The sequence below is a fragment of the Eptesicus fuscus genome, chromosome 2, assembly GCF_027574615.1.
Source record: "Eptesicus fuscus isolate TK198812 chromosome 2, DD_ASM_mEF_20220401, whole genome shotgun sequence".
NCBI classification, from domain to species: Eukaryota; Metazoa; Chordata; class Mammalia; order Chiroptera; family Vespertilionidae; genus Eptesicus; species Eptesicus fuscus.
The window spans coordinates 48,870,748-48,890,125 of NC_072474.1; the positions used below are offsets into that span (position 1 = coordinate 48,870,748).

Below are 19,378 nucleotides of genomic sequence, written 5' to 3' on the forward strand. Positions count from 1 at the left end.
ATCCTCGGCATTCGGCAGATCAGCGGCCGCGTGTCAGTGCTGACACACGCGTGTCATAGGTTCGCCATCACTGGTTTACACTCTAGTATTGGTGTGTATCTCTCGAAGTATCTCTTGTGTTAAATTTTCCTTATTCCAATTCAAATATGGATTAAAAATCACATTTTGTCTTTTGTGCATTTCACCTAAAACAAAGTTCTAAGAATTAAAAAATCATGAATTTAAAAAACACAGACCCTAAAATTAAGGCCAATATTATCTTGATATTGCAATATAAATTAATATTTCTCAACTAAAATAAGGTTCGTCAAACCTAAAACATATATTACTACCTAGACTTATAATGCTATTTGAACCTGTAGACCAAAGCAGATCCACAGGGGTATCTGGGGGGAAATGGCCAGACAGAAAACCTGAAAAAGAGCAAACCATATAAGTTTAGAGAACACCTTTAAGACTGGTTTTCTTTTTAATCTGAGGAGGCAGTCATCTTTTGGCAGGCATCCAGAATCTACTATATGTGAACCCAAAATGCAATTAGGACAATTTTTTTTCCAACAAGATAATAGTATAAGACAATCATTCTCATATATTAATACATTTCAGTCATCCATTTTTTCTCTCTTTCCTGAGATTAGGATTTGAAACATTTCAGTATACTAGTAAAATTTGATAATTTACAACTCGGGCAGCATCAGTCATGCATCTTTTATTCTATTCATTTTAAGTTCACCATGGATATTTAAAAATATTTTGATTGCCTTCAAATCATTCAAGATTCCTTCCATTGCTTAATTGGAGTAATTGACAACCCGCACTGAATTGGATGTAAACTCTAGTTCTACTCTCATTTGTGAAATATATTCCACATTAATAATAGGCAGGTCTCTAAGCAAAATCGATGGTGTTGCATCCCAGTTATTCCATTATTCTACTCTTTTGTTTGTATTTTTCTAATCTGGCTGCTCCCCACATCTTTCATATCTATATATTCTCTTTCCATTACCAAGAGTCTGCTTTATACTATGAAATTCTTTAGACCCTCAGGATAGCTTTTCATGTTTTCTAATTTTAGCTCAACAGAAGAATTCTTCTCCAAAGATTACTGAAGAGAATCTCCTGTTCTGATATTTTGAAAGCGTTTTGTTTTTTGGAATTGCAGTGAGAAGCAAATTTTTACCCCCACATGTACCTCCATCCTCAAGTATTGAGTTTCTGCACCTTGGGTAACCTTCCTGCTTCCATGCTATCACAAACATCAGTTTCTGCTTTCTTGCTACAGTAAGACCTTTCTTTAGTCCCTCAAATATTTCAGATGCCTCTGAAGTTTATGTCCATTTCCACTTATTCTTCCTCACATACAGTGTGAATGCTGCAGCTTATGTTTGAATTTATTTCAATTTGTTTGCATGCCAATTCCTGAATGATTTTTGTCTGAAGACATATTTACCCACTGTCTATGAGATCATCAGGAAAACTATTAATTTCTCTAACATAAATCTCTCAACTGCATTAAGAATTTGCATTATATGATAGACACCTTTTGCTATAGAATGGAAACAGATTGACCCTTCTGGAAGGTACCAGCAATTCTTGATTTCAGCCCACTTTGTGATAGAAATCTATTAAATTGCTTTCTCCCCATCTCTAGCCAACATCCTATCTAGCTAACACTAAGCATGCACTAACCAGCATGCCAGCCTTTTCTTTACTAACCCAATGTTTCCACACTAGATTTTGAAAAGACTGAAGGGCATCAATCATTTTGTTTTTATAATATTTATGCAAATATAGGTTGTTTCAGGTAAGCTTATTTCAATGTCATTTTTGGAAACTCAGCTTATCTTTGCTGTTAATTTTCTTGATAAAAAAAAGTATAATTAAAAGTTATTCTATTTTATTTCCTGCTATCCCTCTCCTCCTGACTATTTCACCTCCATGAAAATTGTTTCCCAGGCAGCATGGGAACCATGGGAGCATCTTCAACTATTACCACTTTCTTACTGGAAGTGGGTAGCTCAGTGATTAACTTTGCATCAAGAAAACTTGGATTCAGATCTGACTCTCTCCTGCTCTAACTTATGTGACTATGGAAAAAATATTTAACTTTTCTGAGTCTTATATATAAAATTGTTATCATAATTATTAATTCATAGGATTACTGTTATAATTAAACTAGTGGCCCAGTGCACAAAATTCATGCGGGGGGGTGGGGAGTTGTTCCTCAGCCTGGCCTGCACCCTCTCCAATCTGGAACCCCTTGAAGGATGTCCTACTGCTAGTTTACAGGGACCTAAACCGGCAGTCAGACATCCCTCTCACAACCTGGGACTGCTGGCTCCAGCCACTCACCTGCCTGCCTGCCTGCCTGATTGCCCCTAATCATTCTGCCTGCCAGCCTGCTCACCCCCAAATGCGCCCCCCTCCCCGCCAGCCTGATCACTCCCAATTGCCCCTGTGCCAGCCTGCTCACCCACAACTGCCACCCCTGCTTACTCCAAACTGCCCCCCACTATCCTGATCACCTCCAACTGACCCCACTGATGGCCTGCTCACCCCCAACTGGCCCCCCTGCTGGTCTGCTTACCCCCAATGGCCCAGCCCCCCACAAGCCTGATCACCCACAACTGCTGTCCCATCCTGGCCTGATCACTCCCCAACCCCCAACCCAAGCTCCCAGCCCCTCCTTTTTTTCTTTCTTTTTTATTTTTTTTTCAGCACCTCCTTGAGCGGAGGCCAGGGCCAACTGGAAGCAAGTATCTGGGATTTATTTATCTTCTATAATTGAAACTTTGTAGCCTTGAGCGGAGGCCAGGGCCAGCCAGGGTGGGCGGGAAGCTTGGCTTCCTCCATGCCAGGGCAACCCAAGCCTCCTGCTCACTCCAGCTCCGTGGCCACCGCCAACTTTGTTGGGTTAATTTGCACACTCACTCCTGATTGGCTGGTGGCCATGGCTTGTGGGCGTAGCAGAGGTATGGTCAACTTGCATGTTTCTCTTTTATTAGTGTAGATGAGACAACCAATTGGAAACATATAGGAAAGTCTAAAGTGCCTCTTAGTTTCTTTAATGTAATGAACTAGATCACCAAAAGGTAGAAATCAAAATGCTGAATTTCTAAATCTTGATCACATTTAGTAACTAATCTTTAGGTTGTATGTAACTGGGTGTTAATATGAATATTAATGATACTATCTGATGAATGGTTATACCTCTGATGGCTGTTTACATTCTTTTTACATGATTAGAAGCCACAACCAATGATGTGAAAAAGAAAGAGTTGACTACCAAAAGTGCAACAGTGACAGATCTTCCACTTCCAAATGATGTTTCAACATTACAAAGTTCCCAAAACAAGAGTAAGTATAGGAATGTGTGCTGAAATGTTAAACTAGTGTGTTAAAATAGAATTAGATTTGGAATGTTTTCTAGACCTCTGCTACCAAAGAAACATGCCCCACCTATATTTTCTCCTAGTCTCTACCAAATAAGAGAATCATTTGGCAACTTTGCTTTGTACAGTGATACTCTAGCTCCACATAGCCACAAATGGTCAGATACCAATAAGGATCAATCCAATGGTGGGCAGTCATCTGTGATATCATCTGGCACAAAAATGTGAGCCTCACCAACAAATTAGACAGTTTGATAAAATAGAAAAATTCTTAGAAAACAAATTTCTGAAACTGACTAGATAAGAAGTCTGAAACGACCTAAAACAATGATAAACATTGCATTAGAAATTTAAAATAGTTCCATGAAGAAAGCTCAATACAGGGTGGTTTCACTTGCTAATTCTGTAAAATATTTGCAAAGAAATGATAATTAGTTTCAAATTATTTCAAGAAGTAGAAGAGGGAACAGCACATAAGTAATTATCTGAGGTGAGTGTTATCCTAATACCAGAGCTAGAAAAGAATAAAAAGAAAAAGCAAGCCAAGTAAACTACAGACCAAATCCCTCATAAATATAGATACAAATATCCTACTAAAATATTAACAAACCAAATTTAATAACATATAAAAAAAGATAAAAATATAAACAAGTAGGATTTATCCAGGAATGCAAGATTGGTTTAGCATATTAAAATCCGGTAATGTAATACACTATACTATTAGAATCAGTAGATACAGAAAAGTATTTGACAAAATTAAACACATACTAATAATTAAAACTCTCCATAAACTAGAAATAAAATGATACTTCCTCAAACTGATAAAGAACATAAGTGAAAAACATACAGCAAACAATATATCTAATAATGAAAAACAATGTCTTTCCCTTAAGATCTGGAACATAGCAAAGATGTCCATTCTCATCACTTCTGTTCAAAATTATAACCAAAGATTCTAGATAGTACAATAAGGTAGTAGATAGATAGATACTAGTAGATCCATTCATCCAGATTGGAAAGAAGAAAACAAAACAGCTTTTCTTAGCAGACTACATCATTATCTGTGTAGAAAATCCATAGGATCCACAAAACCTATACAAATTAGTAAAAAACATTTTATGTCACAGGATATAAGATATATAAAAATAAATGACTATATATTAGCAATGATGATTCTAAAATAAAATTAAGGAAATAATGTCATTTACAATTGCATGAGAAACAATAAGATATATAGGAATAAATTTAACAATATAAGTGAAAGATTTGTACACTGAGCTATAAAACATTTCTATGAGAAATTAAATAATTAAATAGAGATGTTACATAATCACAGATTATAAGACTCAATATTTTAAAATAGCAGTTCTCCCCAATTTTATAAATAATTAATTAACATATTCAATAAAATCCATGTGAGAATCACTACAAATTTTGGGGCAGGGGTTTGTTTTTGTTTTGTTGTGTGCTTTTTTATAAATTGATATGCTGATTCTAAAATATATATAGAAATGAAAAAGACCTAGAATAGACAAAATACTTTTCAAAAAAATAAAGTTGGAAGTCTTACACAAGCCAATTATAAAACTTACTCTAAATCTATAGTAATCAAGATAGGATTTTATTGAGGTAATGAATGTTAATAGTAGCATTATTCATAGTAGTCACACTGGAAATCCAAATATCCATTGACTGGTTAAATGGACTATTCTATTGGCTTTTTCATTTGGAATGGATTTGGAATATTCCAAAACATTGGATATCCATATAATGGAATATATTCAGAAATTTAGAAAAGCAAAATACTAATACATGTTATAACACAATGAACCTCAAAAACATGCTCAGTGACAGAATCCTTTCCAAAAACATTACATATCGTGTAATTCCATTTATATAAAATATCCAGAATGAATGTTTTTATAGGTTAAAAGGGTAGACAAGTGGTTGCCTAAAGCTGAAGGTGGGACTGGGGATTGATTGCTAAAAAGTCTCAAGTGAGTTTCTTGTGTTAACGAAAATGTTCTAAAACTAGATTATAGTGATAGTTGCACAACTTTATAACTTTACTAAAAAGTATTGAGTTGTATACTTAAATTAGTTAATTTAGTTTTAAACTTCTTTATAAAGCTTTGTTTAAAAGCTAAAGAGAAGAAAATGTTGACTTAGGCCAATCAAATTTCCTTTCTGTGTCATGTGAACTAGAAAACCCAAAGAAACAAACAAACAAACAAAAAATGCAATTAGCTGTGGGAACTAAAGCAGCAAAGTTTTAGTAGAGTGAGTGGAGAGAGCCATGGCGATTTCTAGGCAACACTATGACATAATAAAAATATTATGAATAAGTAGAGTTGATAGAGCAGAATGGAGATAGTATATGGGGAGATGGAGAAACCTCATGAGCAAGATTAAGTTGTTCATGAGAGACAGAGAGAGTAGCAGGACCTAGAACTCCCCTGATTTCTGACAGATTTCCAGTTCTAGTCTACAAATATCTTCATAACGAGCACCTCTCATACCCTGTCCTCTATGATATGAAGGAATCTGTACTTTTATTGAAAATATCCTGACTAGAAATGCTAGTAATCTGCCATAACAGCATTACCAGATGCCATTCACTTTAAATAATGGATATATATTTTTTACATATTCATAGTCTTTAATAAGAAGCAGTCTCTAAATCTTTTCTTGGGAGATATCTTAAGTGGAAGGAGATGGCAAGTGGGAACTGTGCATACCCAAGGCCCACTCTTGTCTTGAAACACATCAGGAACATCTGTTTTGTTTTGTTTTTCCTTTTTATTATAATCATCTTAAGCACAACAGAAAGAAGGTTATCTATTAGGACTCTCTTTTCACACAATACTTGTGAACTAATAATTTTATTTCATGAGACAGTAACCACAAAGAAGGATTTGAAGAATAGGGTCATTCCTACTTCACATGAAAAACATTTCTTGGGTTAATATTTGGCTTCTTATAAATAGAACCTATCTTGTAGGCAATATATGTATGAAAGGTGCCTTTACCAAACCAAAACATCATAAACCTCACCTCATAATATGATTGCCCTGAATACAAACAAAAATAAACGTGAATATGCATCTGCTGTAAAATGTGTAACATTTGAGGATTACACTCAATTAATTAGCATGTTGCACTAATTCAATGACTGATGAGGACAATGTCATTCAGGTCCATAGTTTATTCAAATTAGCACTTATACAACAGTGAGTGGCCATCCCCATGAGTCACTTAAAACTGCTGAATTTACTTTGATTCATGCAGTATAATGCCCTCTGCATCTCAGTTCTAGGGACTACTGTATTCATTTGGCTTCTAAACACAGTTAGAAATGACTTTCTTCCAAGTAGTCTAAAAAAATACACTCACAAATGTTTGTGTAAGCGCTGCTGGTGCGTTTTTGTAAGAAAGAGCTGTGGGTGCCTTTGTGTAAGAGTTGCAGGTGTGTTTGTGTAAGAGCTGCGGGTACGTTTGGGTAAGAAAGAGCTTGTAAATGTGACCTTATTAGAAAAAAAAGAGTCTTTGCGGTAGTGATCTTTCTAGATTAGCTTGGGCCCTAAATCCTATGACACATCCTATATAATACTTTGTGTAAAATAGCTGTAATGAAAAATGAAACAGCATGGAAACTTCTTGAAAAATGAAATAGCATGGAAATCAAGATAATGAAATAAGGGTATTTACTGCTGCCCTTTGCATTTGTCATTTGATTAACCAGTTCTGTACTAAGTCCTTTGGAAATTTTGTTATAAGAAATCCCCAGATTGTTCACATTCCTAAAAGTGCTTCCTACTTAGCATGGATTCCACTGGGTAATAGTGAGTTTATTCACATTTCCATTTGTGCATTATGAAACCAGGAGCTTGCCCAAATTCCTAGTTAGCACCCTTTCCATTTCCACCCCTCACATACATAAACGTTCAGAAATAGTGGAGCCAACACAGAGAGGCAGAAAGGGAACAAAGCAATCTATTGGTGGGGAAGTTTGAACAGATGAAAAACAATTTTCCTCTTAAACATATGGGCAATGAGTCCTTGAATAGTGACTACAAAGGCACTGTGGGTACCTTATCTCAGTGCAGGTTTGATTTGGAGAAAAGAAGAGTTAGTGAGGTTTGCTGCTTTACTCCCCAGAAAGACAGAATGTAGGTCAAAATGAAGTTTGTCCTGAAAACAACTCTAATTTTTCTCATTCTTTTCAAGTTTCTCTCTCTCTCTCCTCTCTCTCTCTCTCTCTCTCTCTCTCTCTCTCTCCTTGCTTTTCATCACTTTGGATATTTCATGCCAATCCCTTCTTCACTGAAATGTTTCTGTTGAGAAACCCAGACAAGAAAAAGCAAAAGGAGTGAATTACCACCAAACCAGTATTGCAAGAACTGTTAAAAGTCAGAGAAAGACAAATACCATACTATAGTATTTCACTTATATGTGGAATCTAATAAACAAAATAAACTAACAAAAAAGTTGTGTGTATTTCTCTTATTTTACTCTTATTCTGCCTATAGAATACACATTCCTAGAATCCTAGAATTTTTGAGATTTAAATCCTCATTAATTCAGTGCTCTGGCATTATAATGATATGGTGGCCCTTTGAATTGATTAATTTATTTATTCACTAAAGATCCTTTGGAGGACATCTATGTGCCATGCCTTGTAGCCTCTGGGGGTGGCCAGCAATCCCCTGTGTTCCTTGGTTTGTAAATACATCACTTTAATCTCTGCCTCTGTCTTCACACGGACTTCTCCTCTGTCTTTGTCTTTTCTTATAAAGACACAGGTGGCCTGGTGCACAGATTCGTGCACCAGTGGGGTCCCTCGCCTTGGCCTGTGGGGATAAGGCCAAAAACAGCTTGGTGTACGGATTCATCCAGGGCATGTCTGGTCCATCTAAAACAGTCCCAATCGGGCCGATCAGGACGATTTAGGCTGTTTCGCCCAGTCCTGATCAGGGCTGATCGGGGCCAGCAGGGGAGAGACCTTGGGAGGGCTCCAGGGCATGTCCAGCCCATCTAACCCAGTCCCTATCAGCCGGACCACAGCAGCAAGTTAACCTACCGGTTGGAGCATCTGCCCCCTGGTGGTCAGTATGCATCATAACAACTGGTCGAACAGTCGAAACATTGGTCTGACACTTAGCATATCAGGCTTTTATTATATAGGACTAGAGGCCCGTTGCACGAAATTCGTGCACCAAGAGGGGGGGTGTCCCTCAGCCCAGCCTGTACCCTCTCCAATCTGGGACAACCCTCTCACAATCCAGGACTGCTGGCTCCCAACTGCTCGCCTGCCTGCCTTCCTGATTTCCCCTAACCGCTTCTGCCTGCCAGCCTGATCACCCCCTAACCACTCCGCTGCCAGCCTGATTGATGCCTAACTGCTCTGCTGCCAGCCTGTTTGCCCTCAACTTCCCTCCTCTGCCGGCCTGGTCACCCCTAACTGCCCTCCCCTGCAGGGTTGATCGCCTCCAACTTCCCTCCCTTGCAGGCCTGGGTCCCTCTCAACTGCCCTCCCTTGCAGGCCTGGTGCCTCCCAATTGCCCTCCCCTGCTGGCCATCTTGTGGTGGCCATCTTGTGTCCACATGGGGGCAGGATCTTTGACCACATAGACGCAGCCATATTGTGTGTTGGAGTGATGGTCAATCTGCATATTACTCTTTTATTAGATAGGATAGAGGCCTGGTGCAGGGGTGGGGACCAGCTGGTTTGCCCTGAAGGGTGTCCCGGATCAGGATGGGGGGTTCCCTTGGGGTGTGGGGTGGCCTGAGCAAGGGGCCTGTGGTGGTTTGCAGGCCAGCCATGCACCCTGGTGACTCAAGAGGAGGCCCTGGTATCTGGAATTTATTTACTTTCTACAATTGAAACTTTGTAGCCTGGAGCAGAGCCAAGCCTCCTGCTTGCTCCGTGGCCAGCAGCCATTTCTGTTGGGGTTAATTCACCTTCTATAATTGAAACTTTGTAGCCTTAAGCGGAGGCCTGGGCCTGGCCAGGGTGTGCGGAAAGCTTTGCTTTCTCCGTTGCTGGGGGCAACCCTGGCCTGCTCTCTCCAGCTCTGTGGCTGCCACCATTTCTGTTAAGATTTGTTTACCTTCTATAATTGAAACTTTGTAGCTTGAGTGGAAGCTTAGGCCTAGCAAGGACAGGCGGAAAGCTTGGCTTCTTCTGTTGCCTGGGAAACCTTGCTCTCTGTGGCTGTAGCCATCTTGGTTGGTTTTATTTGTATAATCTCCCTGATTGGCTGGTGGGCATGGCTGGTGGGTGTGGCTTATGCGTAGCGAAGGTGCGGTCAATTTGCATATTACCCTTTTATTAGGTAGGATGTGTCATAGGATTTAGGGCCCAAGCTAATCTAGAAAGATCACTACTGCAAAGACTCTTTTTTTCTAATAAGGTCACATTTACAAGTTTCAGATGCACATATATTTCCAGGGAGGGAAGGGGTATCACTATATATATATTTTTTTGGGGGGGTATCACTATTTAACCCACTCCAGACCAGGTCCTGAATTTATCCTTACTACACCTAGATTTCAATACATTTGTCATTATTATATACAGGGCTACTTTGCTGGGCTTTGAGGGGTAATTCAATGAAAATATCATTCATAGGAGTCCCCACCTTCCAATATCTAAACTGTGGAAGGACTGGGTGTAAAACACTGACATAAAACTACAAATCTTCTCTTCCTGAGTTCCTTATTTCTTCTAATGGCTTGAACATAAGGCATATTCTCTGACTCTTCTTTTTTCATTTCTTGTGCACATACTGATGATTTCTGAGGAAAGAATAAAAAAGAGAAAGGAAGATGGAAGGAAGGAAGCAAAATAAATGCTTTACTTGCTGGAAAATGAGTCATTCGGGTTTCAATAATCAGATTTGAAAGCAGGCATGGTGCACACTGTAAGAGATTGATAGGGAAGAAGAGACTATTGCTATATCTTCCTTTGGTAAATTCAGACTTGGCCAACGAAAAAATATGGAATAATATTTTAGATAGAAGGCAAATTGAGATAGACAAAATGCCAATACATGACTTTAAGGCAAGTGTTTAAAGAGAAATTCTTGTAAGGATTTTTCCAAGCCAAAGCTTCTGCTGTCACAGTATATACAATATAAGAGACTTGAAATCTGAAGGGGAAAATCTGGCTATTGTTAAGTAGAAATGAATAACACTTAATAAGTAATCAGTAGGTTATTAAGTATGAATTGTGATCTATTTGGTAACCCTATAATTGTTTAATAACATGCTGTTTAGCCTCCAAGTGTTTGATTTTTTTTTCATTGCTTTTATTGTAGTTGCTTTTTAGTTTTATGCCATTGTGATCTGAGAAGATGCTTTTTATGATTTCAATCCTCTTGAATTTTAAGAGACTTTGCCTGTGTCCTAATATGTGGTCTATCTTTGAAAATGGCCCATGTGCACTGGAGAAGAATGTATATTCTGTAGCTTTGGGGTAAAATGTTCTGAAGATGTCAATTAAGTCCATCTGATCTAGTGAGTCATTTAGGATTGATATTTCTTTGCTGATTTTTTGTTTACAAGATATATCCAGTGGTGTCAGTGGGGTATTTAAGTCCCCTACTATGACTGTATTGCTATCAATCTCTCCCTTGACATCTTCCAGAAGTTGTTTTATGTATTTGGGTGCTCCTGTATTGGGTGCATATATGTTTAGCAGAATTATATCTTCTTGTTGAATTGCTCCCTTTAGTATTATGTAGTGGCCTTATCTCTTGTTATGGCCTTTACTTAGAGGTCTGTTTTGTCATATATGAGTATCACAACCCCAGCTTTTTTCTCATTCCATTTGCCTGAAAAATGTTTTTCCATCCCTTCACTCTCAGTCTGTGTGAATCCTTTGTTCTGAGGTGGGTCTCTTGCAGACAGCAAATATATGGGTCATGTTTTCTTATCCATTCAGCTACCCTATGTCTTTTTATTGGAGCATTTAATCCATTTACATTTAATGTTATTATTGATAAGTACTTGTTTGTCATCATTTTTATTCTTAATGTTTGTGTTTCTTCTTGCTTTTCTGTTTCTTCTTTATACAGCAGTCCCTTTAGCATTTCTTGCATTGCTGTATTGGTGGTAATAAACTCTCTTAGCCCTTTTTTTTATCTGTGAAGCTCCTGATTCCACCTTCAATTTTGAATGATAGCCTTGCTGGGTATAGTATTCTTGGATTCAGTCCCTTGCTTTGCATTGCTGAGTACATTTCATTCCATTCCCTTCTGGCCTGGTGTGTTTCTGTTGAGAAATCAGTTGATATTCTAATAGGAGATCCCTTGTAGGTAACTTTCTGTCTCTCTCTGGCAGCCTTTAAAATTCTTACTTTGTCGTTGGTGTTTGCCAATTTAATTATGATGTGTCTTGGTGTCGGTCTTTTGGGGTTCTTCTTGTTTGGGACTCTATGTGCTTCTGGTAATTGTGTAGTTTTTTTTCTTTCCAATATCAGGGAAGTTTTCTGTCATTATTTCTTCAAACAGGTTTTCTATTCCTTGCTTCTCTTCCTCTCCTTCTGGTACCCCTATTATGTGAAAGTTGTTTCATTTTGTGTTTTCCCAAAGCTCCCTTAGGCTCTCCTCTTGCTTTTTAAATTTTCTTTCCAATTGCTGCTGTGTTTGTGTGTTTTTTCCTACCTTGTCTTTTAATTTGCTGATGCGGTCCTCAGCCTCTTCTAGTCTACTGTTTAAGCCTTCCATTTTTTTCTTTATTGCAGCTATGTTGTTCTTCATTTCCTCTTGGTTCCTTTTCATATTGGTGACATTCTCATTCAGCTCCTTGTAATTCTCATTGAGTTGTGTGTATTTGTCATTGAGTTGTGTGTATTTGTCATCCAGCTGTTTGAGCATCCTTATAACCATTACTCTGAATTCTTTCTCTGACATGTTACTTGCTTCGATTTCATTTAACTTCCACTCTGGTGATTCTTCTTTTTCTTTCCTTTGGGAATTGCTTTTTTGTCTTTCCATGTTTTGCTGTAATATTTTAATTGTAGATCCGATTGCTTTGCTACCCAGGTTCTTTTGGGGATGGTGCTACTGATGTGGTCTCTCAGATCTCCTGGGCTTGGTAATCTAGCACAGCTCCCTACTTGAGCTATTTGGGTTCTCTTGATGTAGGCCTGCAAGCTGGAAAGGCGCAACTGCAGTGTCTAGAAGTCAGCAGCCGTGGATGGGGGATGTCCCAATTTTTGCTGTCTTATGCCATAGGTTGAAATTGTGTGCCCAGTGGGGACTCACAGTGGCACCCAGGAGCCATCTGTCTGGGTGGTGGGGCTCAGGAGGCCTGCACTCGAAAGGTGTGACTGTGATGTCCAGAGTTCTGTGGGGTGGGCAGACTCAGCTTTTGCTGCTGCCTCCATGGTTGGATACACACACCTCCAGTGATGGCTCACAGGGGGACCTGTGGTGCATTTGTCCACAGGGTTTCCTGACACACTCTGAAGGTCCCTGGCACTGAAGCCGCTCAATCTAGGTGTCTGTGGGCAGGCATCCAGGATGAGTGAATTCAGAATTTCTACTGCTGGGGGAGTGCATCCCTGTTTGTCCAAGATCGAACCCAGTGGGGGCTCACAGCGGCTCCCAAGTGTTCCCTGTGGATTGGTGGTCTCAGGGGGCCTGTGAGCTGGGAATGCATGCCTGTGGCAGTGCCTTTGCTGGCAGGGAGCTCTAACGCACTCTGAGGGACCCTGGCACTGAAGTTGTACAGCTGGGGTATCTGTGGCAGTTATTCAGGAAGAGGGGATTCAGAATTTCTACTGCGAGGCAGTGCACCCTTGTCTGTACAAAATCACACCCAATGGGGGCTCACAGCGGCATCCAAGAGCTGCCAGTGGAGTGGTGTGCCCAGGAGGTCCGCGCACTGGAAACGCACACCTGTGGTGTCCGGAGATCTGCTGCTGGGGAGAGGGGAAGTTGCACTTACTGCTGTGGGAGCGGTACATCTTTGGAGGTGGAGATTCCAGGGTCCATGGGTCTGCTGGTAGGGCAGCAGGATTTTGGCTGGAATGACTGCCGTGTCGTGGGCAGTGTCCAAGGCCTGTCTGGGTGGTGGTGCTGATGAGTTCCTAGAAGAGGCCGCTTTCCTCTTCAAGATGGCGTGGGCTCCGTACCTGAGTCCCGCAGTCCAGGGAGTGCCTGCAGCAGTGGTAGTCTCTCCCTGTCCAAGAGAGCCTGGTCTGCCAGCCCCTGCTGCTCCTGCCGGATTTAACTGTCCCTCACTCACTCACACACACACACTACACATCCACACACTCTCCTTTCATCCCCTCACTCACTCACATCCTCTCCCTCACCTCCTTCCTGCAAGCCGCCATCTTTTCTCTATTATGTTTTTATATCCATAGAACTGACTTCAAGTTTGAAAGTGGTATGCTTATGAAAACACTATATTATCTTAATAATTCTACTTGCTTTCAGAAAAATAGTACTATTTTAATATTGATTAAATATTTAAGTGTTGCAGAATTTTGTCCTCAGAATAACAATATATTCATTCATATATAAAAGTCTGGTCATCTTAGGACTCAATATATATCTTAAGATTGAATTGGTAGATGTATTTTTAAATTCTGCTATACCTTAAAACATAGTTACTTTTCTTTTATATAAGTTTTAATAAGTCCTAAAAGTTTTATACATTTTGAAGGCTGAAAAAAAAACACATAACTGAAGGTTAGTCAGAAGGTTTTGTCTCATACAAATTTAAACATTTTTCATTCTCAATGAAGTCTATCAGACAGAAAGGTTTTGACCTGGTATTAATAGACAGAGAAACAAAGGGTTTTTGATTGTCTTTGTATTCTAGCCCTCTAGCAGCTGATAAATATTTTAACTGCATCTTCCACATACAGCATTATGCTATGTTCAAAAGTATTTTAACTAGTTTTCAAATGTAGGACTTAATTACATAAGCTTTCCTTTCAGAACAGTTTAGCAGAAGAAAAGCTGTCTGTTTTAGTAAAATAAGATGACACTAGAACGAATAGGCCTGAATTTTAATCATTGTACCCCCTTGAGAAAGTAGTTTTACTTCTCTCAGAAAATGTTTGCAGGTTTCAAAATGAGTATCTCTCTTGTAGACATCAACAAATAATATATGGCACTGATCATAAGAGTTGCTTTAAAAATGGTAGCTATGATTATCCAACTAGCCATTTTAAATAAAGCATTAATTTTCCCTTTAAACTAAATCTAGGTAAGTAAAATTAGCCTTAATTGTTAATAATAACAAATAATGTTATTATTATTATTATTATTATTATTAATTAAGGCTAATTTTCTACTCTCATTTGTTCATTCCATATGTGTGTCTTTTTTACCAGAGATCTATTTTGCCATGTCCTGGTGGTGGCTTGATTGAAAAACGTAATCTTGGATGGATCTAGAGGGTATTATGCTAAGTAAAATAAGTCAGACAGAGGAAGACACATACACTATGACTTAACTTATATGGGGAAAAAAAAAAGGAAAAAACAAAACAGAAACAGACTCATAGAAACAGAAAACAAAGTGATGGTTCCTGGAGGATGGTAAGTGGGGGAGTGGGTGAAACAGGTGAAGGGATATAAACTCTCAGTTACAAAACAAATAAATCATGGGATACAATGCACAGCATAAGGAATATAGTCAATAATATTGTAATGACTGTATGGTGACACATAGTTACTAGACATATCATGGTGATCACATAGTAATGTATATAAATGCCAAGTCACTGTTGCACACTGAAAATTATAATATTACATATCAAGTAGACTTTAATTAAAAAATAGAAATTTCTGTCCTCATGGAGTTTACATTCTGACAACAATTTTTTAAAATAAAGTAAATGTTACTGTAGCAATGAAAGTACTGTTGAGCAAATGAAGCAGAGTGGTGGACTAGTATGAAGGGAAATGAAGACAACTTTAGAAAAGGTGGTGGGAGGAGACCTCTTTGAGTGGTGATATCTGAGCAGGAAGCCAGCGTTAGCCTGAGAGAACAACAGGAGGTACAGAGGAGAGCAAGCCAACAAGCCCGAGGCAAGAAGATCCCCGTGACTTTGATCTAAACAGGGGCTGACTGGTTGGAGATGAATTGAGGAGCAAGGCAGGGGCTACCTCCTATAAAGACTTGCCAGCTGTAGCAAGACTAGGGAGCTATTGAAGCAGCCAAGTTTAAGTTTAAAAAGGTTTTCTAGGTGGCCATTATTGCAGGTGCCAAAGGGAGAAATATGGGTTCAGATGAATAGTAGCCAATTAAGTGGTGAGAGATAGTTGAAATATAACTTGAAGCTAGAACTGATGGAGGTGAGAAAAAGAAGAGAATCAAGAAAGGCCACTACTTTTTGTCTTGAGTGAGGGGTTGTGGGCGGGGGAAAGGCTGGGAGAGAGAGGGGAGCAATTGTACTATGCATTGAACCAAGAGCGGGGGTCGTAATTTAAGAATATCAGTCAAGTAAAGGTACAAAGGAAGCAAATGGATACTTTAAACATTTATTATTGGGCTTCTATTTGTTTCAAAAATATTTTCTATATTTTCCACGTGGCAAGAATTGTTTATGGTGAATATACTCAAAGTTGCTAAAATGAACTTTATCATTCTCTCAAGTAATTTGACTTGTAAAGAGGTCCTCTACACTGTATTTACTTTAAAGGAATTCCCTAAATTTCAAAGGTATCTGCCTGAACCTTCCTGAATCTTTCCCAGGTCAAGAATCATATCCTACTCGGCATACGACACATGGCAACCCCACAGAGAAAGCACCTGCTGAGGGACCTCTAGTTGTCTGTGCTATCTTAATGTATTCCAGATGTGAGATTGTTCTAGACTCTCTAAAGCAGGATTCAGCAAATTACAGACCAAATCCAGTCCTCACCTGTTTTTCTAAGTTCTGTTTCATTGGAACGCAGACATACCTATACTTCAGGTATGATGTGTGGCAGCCTTCGCACTACAGCTGTAAAGTGGGGTAGTTGCTACCGAGACTTATGGGCCACAAAGCCTAACATATTTACTATTTGGCCCTTTAAGTCAAAGCTCACTGACACTTGCTCTAAAGAATATTTTAATCATGAAGCCCCATGATCTTATTATTTAAGGGAAATTGAATCACAGATGAGCTAAGTTCTATAGTTATTTACCATTTGAAATAATTATGAGTAGATCCGATACTCAGCATTTAATTTTAATGATTTTCTTTTCTTTTCTTTCCTTTAAAGCTGAAAATCAGAGTTCAGTCAATACAACAGAAAGGCTAGGTAAGTGAATGTTTTTATCCTCTGAGGATGTTTGTGTGTAAAATCACCAAAACAAGACAAAGTAGATCAACCAGTTTGAGGACAGGGTGAAATAGTACAGGGAACACATTATATAGCAACTCAAATGTTTATTAGAGCTTGGGTTTAAAAATAAACGCAGACCAGGGGAACACGCAAGAATGTGCCTGAATATTCTGTGGCTTTAGTGAGTGGAACCAGCCCTGGTATATGGATGAAGCCTGTGGGGTTGTCCTCTAACCAGAACCTGCTTTTCCTGGTCTGTCTCTTTGGTTGGCATGCCCTCTCCCAGAAGTAGAGTGTGCCTATGAGTCGTCTTCTCTGTATTTCTTAACAAAGCCTGGTCCTGGCATTCAAAGAGATGATGTTATAAACCACAGTTAACAGCCTAAAATGTTGTCATGCCAAGAAGTGCTCATGTTTTGCCATCCTTAGTTTTAAACGGAATGAATTTCAGATGATAGGACAGTAGGAACTGAAAAAGATAATGGGTAGGGGAAGATGGTAACGTTAAATCTTCCTGTTGTTTTGAAATAAAACATCATTTGGGGGATTTTTATCTTCCCACATCCTATCTGGTACTTCACTAAACGATAAGTCTCTTAGGTTCTCAATTCTGGTCACCTCTGTTATTTATAAAATAAGAAATATGTGAAATAAATATAGAAGATCATGTAACTTTTTTAAAAAATCAGAAAAATAAAGCCATGAAAATTTTAAGTGAATCTAATAACATTTTCACAGCAAATGTCCTAAATAATCACCATAATCTACCTTCTACTTTTAGAGTTCAAAGAATTCAAAACTGAAGTGATTATGCTTTTAACTTTTAACTATTTATTTTCTACACTAGAGGCCCGGGGCATGAGATTCATGCACGGGGCGTGGGGGAGGGGGACATGTCCCTCAGCCCAGCCTGCACCCTCTCCAATCTGGGACCCCTCAAGGGATGTCTGATTGCCCGTTTAGGCACAATCCCAGTGGGCCTAAACAGGCAGTCGGACATTCCTCTCACAATCCAGGACTGCTGGCTCCCAACTGCTCGCCTGTCTGCCTGCCTTGATTGCCTCTAACCGCTTCTGCCTACCAGCCTGATCACCCCCTAACCACTCTCCTGCCAGCCTGATTGATGCCTAACTGCTCCCTTGCTGGCCCGATTGCCCCTCACTGCCCTCCCCTGCAGGCCTGGTCACCCCTAATTGCCCTCCCCTGCAGGCCTGGGTCCCCCCCAAACTGTCCTCCCCTCCAGGTCTGGTCAACACCAACTGCCCTCCTCTGCCGGCCTGGTCATCCCTAACTGCCCTCCCTTGCAGGCCTGGTTCCTCCCAACTGCCCTCCCCTGCTGGCCTGATCACCCACAACTGCCCTCCCCTGCCGGCCATCTTGTGTCCACATGAGGGTGGCCATCTTTGACCACATGGGGGCAGCAATCTTGTGCGTTGGAGTGACGGTCAATTTGCATATTACCTCTTTATTATATAGGATATCTCATGAATGAAGAATTTATTTTTATATTATTAGTTCTCTGTATTTCATCTCATCACCATATTTGCATTCTCATTTCCATTTACATAGTCTGGAAATGCACTCAAAAGAGCACTGGAAACAACATAGCAAAACCAAACATAAAATAGTACATCCAGGCAAAGAGGACGGCTTTGTGTTGGCTGATGCTGCGCATGTCTGGAGAAATCCTTCCCTCTGATCCACAGACTGGCCCTCCTAGAAGAGCTGTAGAGGGGGAACTGGGAAGCTGCAGAAATCCTCAGCTCCTTTTAAGGAGGGACTGAAGCATCCTTTCTTTTGTTTAGAAAAGTTCCTTTTGTTTACAAAATGCCAGCTTTAGCTATAATTGATTTTTAAATGCAATGAATAGCCCATTTAGAATATTTTAATTTTGAGTTATGGAAACGAATTCTCCTAAAACAGACAATAAAATGAGCCAAGGATTTGAATAGTGGACTAGAAAAAAATGACACTGATTTCATAAGCCACAGGAAAAGTCAGTCTCAAGTTTCAGATATATGTTGTGGCTAAAGACTAAATCAAGATTCACTAAAAAATAATAAAAATAATAGCATTTATTAACAGGGTATTCATGTAAACCTCTGTTAACAGCTGTAATTGTGTTTATTTAAAAGGTTTGATTATATATGTTACCAAAGATATTCAAATATCAAATTTGTGAAATATTCACCCATATGATCAAGGAGAGGGAAATTAAAAAATAATATTTCTTTTTTAGGTAGAAGCTAAGGTATTGTTGTGGGATTGCCTTCTGACCAAATATCAGCCCATAGAATTGTTAATACTGTTCTTTAAAAAAAAAAAAATATGAGTTAATAGGCATGTGTTTGACTAGATAATACATATTTATCACATTTGATATTTTTTTCATATTATGCATCCAGCTTTAATTTTCTTGAAAAAATATGTTTTTACCACCCCTTTTAAAGCCTATTAGTAAGGATCAAGAAACTGATGATTGTTTTATATAGGATTTTTTTGGAAATGAAAATAAGTAAGACAACTCTACAGAAAGTGTGAATTATAAGATATTATACATAAATATGATGTTTATATTTATACTAGAGGCCTGGTGCACAAAATTCGTGCACAGAGGGGGGTTGTCCCTCAGCCCAGCCTGTACCCTCTCCAATATGGGACCCCGGGATCGGGCCTAAACGGGCAGTCGGAC

The 19,378-nt window shown here is 39.2% G+C and overlaps 1 protein-coding gene across 7 annotated transcripts in view; it reads left to right on the forward strand.

The window, feature by feature from the left end:
* EMCN (endomucin) overlaps window positions 1–19,378 on the forward strand; it is a 96,910-nt gene that overhangs the window by 49,464 nt on the left and 28,068 nt on the right. For 6 of the 7 annotated variants that reach the window (XR_008558257.1, XM_054727055.1, XM_054727064.1 and 3 more), the window contains exons 4-5: window positions 3,247–3,357; window positions 16,624–16,662. Coding sequence is in view for 6 of the 7 variants with exons in the window: in XM_054727055.1 (XP_054583030.1) it covers window positions 3,247–3,357; window positions 16,624–16,662 (150 nt within the window). In the remaining variant the exon portion in view is untranslated. The remainder of the gene's footprint in view (window positions 1–3,246; window positions 3,358–16,623; window positions 16,663–19,378) is intronic. The other variant, XM_054727053.1, reaches the window with a different exon arrangement.